Raw genomic sequence first — 12,112 nt, 5'->3', positions numbered from 1 at the left:
ACTTCCAGAGGAAAATGATGATTATGTGAAACGTACCACGTATCTGACAGCTACCTTTATTATGTATGTACCGTGGAGTGGGAAGCTTAGTTTTTCTGACTGTTGTGCTATGTGGGCTTTTGCTGAACTAATTTCAGTTTGTCCCTCCTCTGGCATCACTTTCCTGAGGCTGTAGAATATACTTGTGCCCTGTTCTGTGTATGCATGGAATAATTTTGTCTTTATTGGTTGTATTTGGGAATCTAAACTGAAAATGTTCCATGATTTCTTGGAGCTTTTTGGCTTTACTCACACATGCACAGAGGAAGATGAATTGAATCCGCATTTAATATTTTTTCTTAAATAAAAGCAAAAAAAAAAAAATCAAGAAAAGTAAAATAAAATCCTGTATGGGAAATTTAAGGTACCTTGCTGCTATTTTTGCAAAAACGTAAGGGTGGTTATCCTGCATCATTAAAAATTGAAAGATACAAATGGTCAGCAGTACTAAATGGATGTGATGTTAACAAATAAACTGTCAGCCACTTCACCAGTTACCTTTGGGAATATACCATTAGCTTTCTTGATAAAGCCTGGACTCTTGAGAACACTGAGAACTGTTTCAGGGTGAGGAAAAGCTTCCAAATATTCTAAAGCCCCAGGAGCACTTATTGACTGCAGTTCCTTCTCTCTATTTCAAATTAAGCAGCTAAATCCGTAGGTAGAAAATGCAGTAGGGATACTTGAACAATCCTTACATTTACATCTAACAAGCAGTTCTGTTCGCTGACAGAGCCTGCATTCTCATGAATTGACTTGCAGATGGATGACTTTTAAACTTAATTACTTAAAGGCCACCATTTGGCGTATTCACCTCTCTCTGTTAGCCATCACAAAGTTTAAACAGAAAATCCTTGGTTTAGGAGGGTGTGTTCTGATACTTAATACTCTGAGCTTTTTCTGTGTGTAGTGTATTCAAAATGTTTTCAGGTATGTGTTATCTGTTTAAAAAGAAGTAAGTTTGTACCATAGCTTTTCTGTCACTTTTATTTTGCTATTTTGCTTCTAGAGGTTTCAAAAACACAATACATCTATTTATTTATTTTTACTCTTCCTTAGTTTGGTAGAAATTGAGTAAGAGGTTTCAAATGATTGCAGGGAAGGAGATGGTGCTAAAATTATCATCTAAATGCTTCTCTTTTTATGCTACCCCAGTTTTCATAAAAACAACACATAAAGTAAGCATACAGAATTTTGTACGGTTGTGCACCACGGGACAGAAAAAGAGATTAATTTGTAACATGTGTTGTAGATTTAAATGAGATCTGTTCTTTCCCTAGTATTTTTTGGCATCATGGATAGACTTTGGTCTTTGCTTGTAGCATCAATTTTTGTTGTTACTTTTGCTGACATACGGTGGGTAAATTTTGTAGAATGGAAAATGAAAATTAAGGTAAATGTCAAAATGAATAGTTTGAAAATAGTATGTTTCTCACTTCTTAGATTGACAAAAGGTCTTGTACTTGCAAATCAAATCATAGACTAGTAACAGGAGAAAAAAAATCCAGCCTTTTCCTCCAAAGCACATACTTGCTTGATTGACACAATTAGGCTGCAACATGTTTTTGTGGTAGAAATTGCACACTGGTGGTAGGTGAAAAGCCTAATTTCCTGCTGCCTTCTGATTACAGCACTAAAAGACACTCAAACCAGGCTCAGTGTTACGTAAGATCAGTTGCATATTGGTTGTTGTCCTAGCTTTTCCTCTGAATCTGGAAACAAAATGTGATTTTAATCTGAAACACAGTTAAAAAAAAATTCTGTAGAGAAGAAGGAGGTTCTTAGCCAAATGTTGTTTGGTCTGTTTTGCATCTTTGCATCTGAACAGAATGAAGGAATTTCCGATAATCAATAAAGGGAACTAATTTCAAAGAAAATTTATGGAAAATCCTCAGAGTCTATAGAATTTTTTAAAATATGAGAAGTTCTATGTAGAATTAATCCATCTAAAATATCCTACATGGATGTTATATTGATGGACATTGGTCTTCAAGAGTGTCATCAGCACGGCTTCTAAATCAAGTGGATAACAGGCCCACTGCCTGGAAGCAGAATATGACTTAAGAGTCATGTCACACAGAGTTATGAAAAGAGTAAAAATCCACAAACATTATATTCAGAAAAGGTGAGGATGAATGGTAGAAACCTTCATATAATGATGATAGTTAAATAGAGGGAAACAAAAAGGAAGGGAAGAGGGGAGGAAAAAAAGAAAAAAAGAGAAAGACCTTTTCTTTGGATTCTCCTCCCAAATCTTATTCTGTGAAGACTGATTGTGGATGTAAACCAGCTCTAGCTGGTGCACTGACCTCAGTATTGAAGGCAGAAATCTTTCCAATTCAGAGACCCTTTACTTTTTGGACTCCTGAGCAATGTTTTTCATTCCTGCATTTGGCAAAAATGAAAACAGAATCTCTTTCCTGTTCAAAGCAAATACTTTTACCTGGTCCTTCCTGTCATTAAAAAGCTTCAAACTTAAGAACTGGGGTGGAAATTGGATATATTCATGAACATCTGCGACTAAAGTCATGTAAAATAATACATCTGTCATGACAGACGAGAAGAATGAACTATTTTTTTCATAAAAATAAAACAAAAATCAACCGAAAAATCCCAAAGCTTAAAGACCGTTCATCTAGATGCATTTTTAACTTTCTGCATAAATTGTGTGGTATATTGTCTATTTGCCTATTTTTATTTTTTTTTTCCCCATTCTGGACAGCATTAGTACCACATCCATAGCCTGATGGTCAGGCTTCCCTTCAGTCCTCCTTATTCCATGACCCAGTTCATTGTACTGAACACAAATTTTGCAAAACCTGAATACTTCTCCAGCTCAGACCCTTTCTTCTTGTATCTGCACCAAAGAAGAGTTTGATGAAAGTATCTGTTTCCATCTTGCTACCCGACTCTTCAGTGAAGACACTTGTTTATTTCAGGATATTTCAACTACTTTCATTGAGGTGCAGTAGATCACAGGTACATGTGGATCCAACTCCTCGTTAAGTACGGTTATTCCTCGTAATGTTTTAACTATTCATATTCTGCTGAGAAGGAAGGTAAGCAATGTGCTCAAGGTATTCAGGCAAGGCTGGTCGTCTTTTTTTCATGCACCATTTTAAAGATTAGTACTTGGTATAAATATTACTGTAATTTCTTTTCTGGTTAGTGGCAACATAACCCCAGCGTACTTTCTCAGTGTAATGAGAGTGCTTTTCTCCTAGAAAAGTGTGATTGCTTTATCATTACTTGCCCACGTTATGTGATGTGTGTGTACTCGCAAGAAAGTGAACTGAAAAGTGATTTCCATTCTGCTTGTGGCATAGACAAATTTTATCAGAATTACAAATATGTTTTAGTTTCTGCTAATACTTGCTGACAGTCATACTAATAGATCAAAGATGGAGTAACGTTGTTAAGTCTATATATCACCACTTTACATCTTAAGGTATAAAATACCTTATCTTCTTGAATATGCTGTAGTTTTCACTTCTAGACTCCTAAAACTGCAGGGAAACTTCTAGATATAGCTCAAATGGCTCGAGAATCTGCCACAGGTAATATATCAACTCCACACACTATTGTCATAAATGAAGGTAATGACTGCCTATCCAGATATGGATCTTTCTTCTTTCTTCTCTTGTTACAACTACAGTATACCCATCCAGTTTGAACAGCTAGTGTAAAAGGTGCAGGCAATTTATTAAATTTAAGATACTTTTACCAGACAGTGTAGGACTTGCAGTTCATTGCTATTTACTTCACTGAAAGGGAAAATGTAGACAGATTGAAAGGAAAAAAAAATGTACTGTAGGTAAAAAGGAGACTTTATTTGCCAGACTGTTAATAAAATAAATTTGATTTTTCTGTTGTGCATTTTTCCAGGTAATGAACTTTCTTTGCTTAAAATTTATACCGCCCTTTAATGTTGAATCAAAGTCTTTGGGCATATTTTCCTCATATTTTTTCTTATGAAAGGATGAAAGAATATTTTAAGTCTTGTGCCAATCACTATTGTCAAGGTTAGAAGTAATCTGTGCACCTGACAGAACAGGAAACAGCTTGCTTTCCTCCTTTTACGACATATAAAATATATTCTATGAAATTATATATTCATAAATACTTTATAGTATATAACATTAAATGTATTTAATAAAATATTTGCATGTATAATTATGCTTATAATATAGGTGATGAATCACAACTTCCTGTTTCATAGTTTCTGTTGCAGAGGTCATGTGAAGGTCATCTTCTTAAGTTTGGTTAATGGCACAGAAACTTTGCCTGTTCAGTATGTGACGTATTCTGTGAGCTCCCATTTCCTGCACTTGTATAATATTTGGTTACTTAGATGTATTCAGTGAATACAGGGAAGTCGTAGGTTAAATGTTAGACTGTATACACTTTAGAGAAAAAGAGTATCTGACTATGGTAAATACAGACTTGTGTTTGAGACTTCATAAGCATTTAGGAATAGTGAGTATCCTCTATAATGTGTGGTAATTATTTAATCTTCAGCGCCTTCTGCCATAGTACTCCTGTATGGTTCTATTAGTCTTTCGATTCTGGTAATTTAATTGTGTTTTTCTTGTTATGAATCTGCTTACAGTTACTAAAATTAACCTTTAATGGACAAATTTATCATAACATACGAAGATAAGCAGTATAAAAATTCATGAAATTCATTCTTTTTAACAAAGATTTAACAATTTTATCACAAGTTAGTCACTGATCTTATGGCTCAGATTTCTTCAGATAGATCTTCTCTCTTGTTCAATAAAGTAGCTTTTCTTAAATGAACACTTGAATTTATTGCAGTGTTGACTAGCTTTTTAGCAGTTTTTGTTAGTGACAGGACAGGAAATAACTTTTAGGAAATAACTTTTAGTTTAAATTTTGTTAACTCAATTTTACCATTTTTTCATTCAAATGTGAGAAAAACATACTAATTGGAATATCAGGAAGACGACTTCCTGTTCTTATCACTTCTGAGTGAAAATAATAACTAGATCTGCTAGTCCTAAAATCTTGAAGGAGAGTGAGAAACAGTAATTTCTATTTACCAGTATCAAATATTGTTCTTTGATTTAATGTTCATGATTTTAAATCTTAAATTCTGAATTTTAATGAACAACTAGAAAAACACAGAAGGTGGATAATCTACCCAGTAAATTTAATATTAAGGATAGTTTTTAAAAACTTCGGTTGAGTAGTAAGGCAAAGGCAGCCAAACAGATCTTAGTTCAAGTTAGTAAAGGAATAGTTTACTGAGTACAAAGTTTAATTCACAATTTTATTTAATAGAACATAATATTCTGAGAATTTTAGGACTGCACACATGAATGTATTTAGATAACAAATTGGTGAATTTCGAAGACACACTGATCATGCTTTGGGAAAATAAATACTACAGGTGCAAAACAAGATTAGTGTTGATAATAAATCTGAGTTTTCTGCTGGTTGAGAGCCATCATTAAAACTGATAATATTGAACAGCCTGCCTTCATTGTATATAGCAGATGTACAATTTGATTTGTATTTTCTTCATCAAGTCCTGCCTGCAAACAACCAGTCTTAACTTAGGTATCATGATGATTTTATGTCCTTAGCTAGTCTGCTGGAACTATTATCTGCAACTTGTGTTATCACAGGGCTTATCAATTTTGTGTAGTGTAAATACTATTTCATGGTGTGTTCACCCTCAATCTGAAGAGGCAAAGCTGAGAGGTGTTAACTGAATATGGATAATGTCTGTTAATGCCACAGTGCCGAGATACTTTTAGTGGTATTGATTCCACAGTGAAAGTGGTTCTCAAAATATGTATTTAATCACAAAAGCAAGAGTAATTCTGTATAGCTATAAAAAGCAAATCTAATAAAGGAGAAAACGTTATCATTATGTGTTCATCATTTAGTGCAGAATTGCACTTGAACCAACTTGACTGCTGCTTTCCCAAGCTGATATATTAGAAGCTTTAAAAGCTACCAGTACATTTATGTCTTCACTTAAATATGGAAGTGGAGCTCTCTCTGGAATAGTAGACTATTTAAAGTTCCATAATAACATCTGAAGAAATAGTCTGAAAGCAGTTAAAGAAAACAGTTAATGAACATAGCACTACATGAAAAAAGGGGAGAAGGTCAAAGTGTGTTTAGTAGATCTTTTTGCTTTGATTTGAAGACTACATTTCCAGTTTTTATATGATTTCTCTGTGCAGAGATTGGAGTTATGTTATGAAGCTGTTAAGGTCAGAAGGTGAATGAAAATCAAGAAAAGTTGAAGATAAAAACTCTTCAGTGCTCTGAGGAAGAAAAAGTGCTGTACTACCAAATACACCTGTAAACTATTGAGGGGAAAAAAAAAAAAAAGAAAGAAGAGTTCACTTTATAACTTTTAAGACTGGAAATGTTTTTTTCCTGGGATGATTGTTAAACTCTTTAAACTCCTGATTTTTTTTTTTTTTTTTTTAGTACTCAATTCACCTTTCAATTCCCTTTATGCTTTTGCAATGTCTGTGATGAGATTTACACAGAATATTTTCTTGAAAAGTCTGCTAAAATGAGACGAATTTTCACAGATTATTTTCTTTGAGCTTTTGAGGCCTTAGGGGCAATATCTTACCTCTTTCTAATAGATGCAAATGACAGTAAGATTGGAGACTGGAATCTAGGCTTTGCCTGCAAAAAATATTATGACTTGCAAAACCATAAATTGAATTTAATATTAGTAAAGGATCTAGGGGGCAGGAATATTTGTTTACTGAGCAACTGATTTTATGCACCTATGAATTTTTCATTATAAAAAAATTAAATGTTTTAATGAAAGCAGTTCAGAACCTAGCAACATCTACGAGTAGTTTTCTGACAAAGATCTCTAGAGGATGATGCCTTACAATAAATCTGAAGTGACTTATATGATGCTGATAAGTATTGAGGCAGTTTCTTGTATCAGGATAATGTCAGGATATTCTGAACTGAAAGTCAGAGATAGTTAAGAATTTCTCTTCTGATTTTTCAAGATTATTTACATTTTTACTGGTCTTCTCCCAGAAAATAACAGAATTTTTGTGTCCTGTCTAGCATACTTCTCAGTTAAAATACTCTCTAAGTTCTACTGTTTTGCCATGTGTTTGTTCTTTGTGCATAAAAACATATATTATGTTTTTATTTTTTAAATAGTTGGCTATATAGTATGCTTGTATTCCATCAAGGATTTAATCCTTGATTATTACATATTTTTATTGGGTTGTATGCATAATGAAAAATTTGCCATCCACTTTGCAGTGGTCAGCAGCCAATGTATGTGTTTTGGCATTTATGTGTGTTGCTTTATACAGAATAGGATTTATGTTCAAAATCAAAATTTTCTCTAGCTTTCTGAAAAAAAAAAAAAAAAAAAACCCTCAGAGTAAAACTTTCTTTTTAGCTGCTTCTTGCTTAGTGATTAGATGGGACTGTGTTTTGCTAGGCCTTTTGAGGTAGTGGGAGGAGAGAGCATGTTTTGAAAGCAGAGAGCCAGAACTGTTTCAGATAACCTTTGCCTTTGGCTAAACACGTCTCATGATTTGTGGGAAAACCACAATGTTGGTGTTGGTGGTTTTTGCTTGTTTTGATTTTTAGTAGTTTTGTTTTGTTTTCTGTGCTACCCAAAGTAAAGAGCGTATGTCTTTGTGACTTTGAAAAACTTTTGCGTTACATCCTTTGGTTACCATGCATCTCTTCAAAGGGATGTCATATTAAATTCCTTTCAGAGGAAGGTCTGTAGATTGTTTTGCTCTCCCCTTTGTGAGTAAGTACTGAAGTAGTCTTGGCCCACAGTATTCTAACAAGAGAAACCGAGAGCTTTATTGTGAATTGTTCGTACGGATGACAGTATCACCTTTCTGTCACTCTAGATCTAAATCCTAACCGTATGTACTTCCCTTAGTCTCCTTTTGTCCTTTAATCTACATCTGTTTCCTCAACTTCAAGGTTCCCATTTTCCAAGCTTTTCCAGCTCCTACATTCATAACACACAAGCTACACCACTTCCTTGGTCATGTCCAGAAAATGCATGTGTATCTATTGTTTGCTTCTGAGCTGCATCAATCCTTTGTGTAGCTACTAGCTACAGCACCAGAAGGAACTTTGGAAGACAAGTCTGCTGCTGTAGCTACAATGCAGGTTTATGAATGTGGCTATATTTTGTCATCCATCTTTATGCTGGTCCTTTTCTTTCACTTCAGAAAAATGTGGAATGTGGCATTATAGTCAGCAATAGCATGTGTGCCCTCTTTGTGGCCTCATCTTCAACCCAGGCTATAGTCTGTCTCCACAACTCCATCCCTGTCACATAATCTCCCTTGCTTGAATTGTGTTGGTTAAAAACGTGAAAGAGTTAGAACACATAGTGGTGAACAAATAGCAGACTAACCACCACAATTTAACCAGATTTTTGTGAACTGTTTGACTTTTCCATGTCACCAAATGGGGTGATTCCCGATTTTAAAAGTGCAGTCTGACATATTAGTCTCTGCTGTGCACTGGGCTATATGAGTATTTCAACTGTGTTGAAAACCAGTTATCTGAGCCATCTCTCATGGTTCATCTGAAAGGTTCTGTCTACTGTGAGTACTTTTTTCTGTTTAGGGAAAGCTTCTTAACAGAGGTGAAACTATGAAAACTATGAAGCTTGTAGGTGTTAGGGTGGTGGGACTCAGTCAGCTGAAGTGAATCGAGCAGTTCCTTGAGCGTGCAATGAAGCTGATGCTCAAGAGAACTAAACTTGGATCCTCCACAGAAGGAGGGAGGAGCCCACACTGACGGGCCTGGAATCAGAACTGAAAAATTCGTATCTTCTTCCTGGATTAATTTGAGACCAGGCTGTAAGAATGGCTATCAGGTTCTCCATTTAAACCAAATGCAAAATCTGAGAATATCTTGGGAAATTGACTGCCAAAGTAAGTGGTTTCCCAGAACTGCTGCTTTTTAGACCCCTTGTGCTTGGCTTGAAGTGCTGCTTGTTTGTATTCAAATAGGACTATAAATGCTGTGTTCCCTGAGATGAGTGATAGAAGTCTGTGCTCTGTATACAGGTAATACTTGATCAACTGGGAAAAACACCAGAGAATTTTTTTTCAGCTCATTAAATCTTCCCTATTGTTTAACCATGTTAAAAGTAATTTTAAACTAGAAGAGAAGAATAAAAAGTCTATTACTGTGATCCGGTACTTATTTCATTATGATTTGATTAGTCAGATGATTTTGTTGTATAAACTTTTGTGCTTCTTATCAGGTATTTGTAGCATCATCAATATCTAAGACTTAGACTCAATGACTTTGGGATAGGACTGTCACGGAGTTAGTCCTACTTTAAAATATTTTTGAACAAGTCCATTTTTAAAAAGTCTATTGTTCTCTACAAAAGCATAAAATAAATACGTGAAATGTCTCAGTGATACTGCTGATAATATTTTTGCTGTTTAAGAGGGAAGGGAAGAGTTTATAAGCAGAAGAATGAAATCAAATTCATGCTCCATCTGTTATGCTAAAAAAGATAATAATATGGTAGTTTCTATTGCCTTGTTTTCTGTGTAATAGCAAAATATGCAAGGAGTATCGTTATTTGTCTGAACTTTATTTTTTCCTGTTTCCATAGGCTAAGATACTTTACAGCAATGCTTTCTGTTTAATTAAAAAAAAAAGACTAGTGCAAGCTACATCACACTTCACATTTCCAAGGATTAAAATGGAATAATATATGAAATGTTACTGTTAATTTAAAGTACAAAGTAGATAAAAATAACTTCAGATCTCACTTAGCGTATCATGCAAACTATTAGAAATCACTGACTTCACCGACGGTGTCTGTTTACAGACCTTATTTGCTGTATCTTATAAGTACTTTAAAAGTATTAGAACTAAACCCTTCCCAATAGTCAAAGCAACTACTTAAGGAAGAACATAGGAAGTATATTAAATCCTTATTTGCCGAACCATGTTCTTTTCCTACTCTTGCAAGGCATTAATATTTTGGAGCTGGGGGCACATGTAGATTGTCTTTCTTAAATTAAAGGAACAATTGGCTTCTCTACTGCTATATGTTGGGTATGTATTGCAGCACACCCCAGCCTGCAGATAGCGTGCTTTTCAAGTTAACATGTGGTAGCCAAATGATCCTTGGTTTCTTGAATGATTCCAGCATTAAACGTTAGGTTGAAATCCGTTTCAGATGTGTATGGGAAAATGATTCCTCACTAGGTCACCTGCACAAGACGAATCACAATTTTCAATTTCCCTTCACTCCCTCAATATAAATATTATGTGTGCATGTATATATATGTGTGTGTGTGTGTGTATATATATGTGTGTGTATATATATATGTGCTTTACAAACAGAAACTCTTGAGGTACAGAAAACTAACATGATATGTTGAGTTCTCGTGCAGTGAGTCACCAGTAAACTCAGAGATCAGAAAACAAAACTTTAAGAGTTCCTTTACTGGTTTAATATCTACACAGAAGACAGCATTGTTTATTTTTGTTGTTTGTTCTTTTTGTAACCTGATGGTGAGCAGAACTTTTAGATCTTCTGATCAAAACACAGGAACAGCAAGTAGACTTTTTTCCCTGGCAGATCTACTTCTGTTGTCCTGAGGGAAAGAGAAGAGAGAGCTGGCAGTTTGTCACCTGGGCTATTTCCTTGTTGCATTTTTCTCCACATTGCATATATAATCTGTTTTGTAATTAATATTTTTTCTTGTCTTTTCATGCTTACTAAACCCTTTGCAAATGGCTCTTTGACATAAGGGAAGAGTATATGCGTAATATGGCATTTCAGATTAAGCTTGTTACTTTTAACAGTACATTTTGCTTGAGAAATGATTACACATGTTATTCTATTATTTTTTTTTTTTAATTTTAGGCAATTATACTTTTAACTGAACTCATCAGAGAGAACTTCAGAAATAGCAAATTGAAACAATGCCTTTTACCAGCGCTTGGGGAGCTTCTTTACCTCATAGCCAGCAAGGTAAGACTGTCAAGTAATCATTACAAATTTAACAAATGTGAAAGAAGTTTCCCGTGGAAATAAGCAAATTATTTTGTCATTTGTATCCTCAACAGTTTCTTGTGCTTCTGTGTCCTGTGATACTTTTTCTACTTCAAGAAATGTGTTAGTCCAATCATATACTTCATTTGAGATAAACTAAATTGCATCCTTCAAGTATAGATTTTTTACTTCATAAAATAATTTGCTCAATCACCATAATGACTACTGGCTTCCAAGTGGCAGATCTAAGTGTTAGAGCATCTTAGCTAGAGACTGATTAAATAGGATGTATCAGTACAGCTTTTGATATCAAAAATTTAACATATCGAGTCTATATTAGATCTTATCCTAGCATGATTGGTTTCACAATGCTGTGGAAAAGGAAATTGAGTGATCCTGACTAATTTCAAATGGAATTACAGTGATTCCTGATTAGAACTGATTTAAACCTTCAGTCTAGAAATATTTGATTCACATTAAAAATAAACAGAGGTTATTTGTGGAGAAGAAATACTATTAATAGTAGGCATTGAAGATGACAGCTCCTCTAAACCTTCACCTTTTCTTTTCCCTTATTCAGAGTAAAATACTTTCTTTTGCTTATTAGAAACAAAGGTGACTTCAAACAGAAAAAGCCTAGCCCTGGCTTCTCTGAAGCATTTGTATTAACTGTATCATCTAATTGCTCTGAATGTTGTCTTGTTAGTTATCAGTCTATGAGGTCACATGGTGAAGGAATGAAAATACCAAATGAATCTGTATTTTGGCTTACTGTAGTTATGGCTTTGTGCTGAACTTCGATATTTTATTGTTCTCATCCCCTAGCTCCTTTGCATGTTCCAGAAGATTAAACAGTTGCCTTGTTTTTTGTAGGTTAGGCAATTGCCAAAATATCTATCAAACATACAGACTCACAGAACTTGTTCTAACACTGAAAAATTATGTTATGGAAAATATATCCACAGTCATAGTCTATTTTATATAAATCTATGCATTATATATTTTAATACCTTCTCAGTTTTCCTCAGGGGACAATATTTG

At 34.4% G+C, this 12,112-nt stretch overlaps 1 protein-coding gene across 3 annotated transcripts in view; it reads left to right on the top strand.

The window, feature by feature from the left end:
- The window catches only part of ULK4 (unc-51 like kinase 4), a 240,899-nt gene that overhangs the window by 29,842 nt on the left and 198,945 nt on the right, over positions 1 to 12,112 (top strand). For all 3 annotated transcript variants that reach the window (XM_086614586.1, XM_086614587.1, XM_086614589.1), the window contains exon 17: positions 10,943 to 11,050. In XM_086614586.1, coding sequence (XP_086470712.1) covers positions 10,943 to 11,050 — 108 coding nt within the window. The remainder of the gene's footprint in view (positions 1 to 10,942; positions 11,051 to 12,112) is intronic.

Source organism: Tauraco erythrolophus, chromosome 7, assembly GCF_009769465.1.
Source record: "Tauraco erythrolophus isolate bTauEry1 chromosome 7, bTauEry1.pri, whole genome shotgun sequence".
NCBI classification, from domain to species: Eukaryota; Metazoa; Chordata; class Aves; order Musophagiformes; family Musophagidae; genus Tauraco; species Tauraco erythrolophus.
This window is presented reverse-complemented; position numbering and strand designations above follow the sequence as displayed.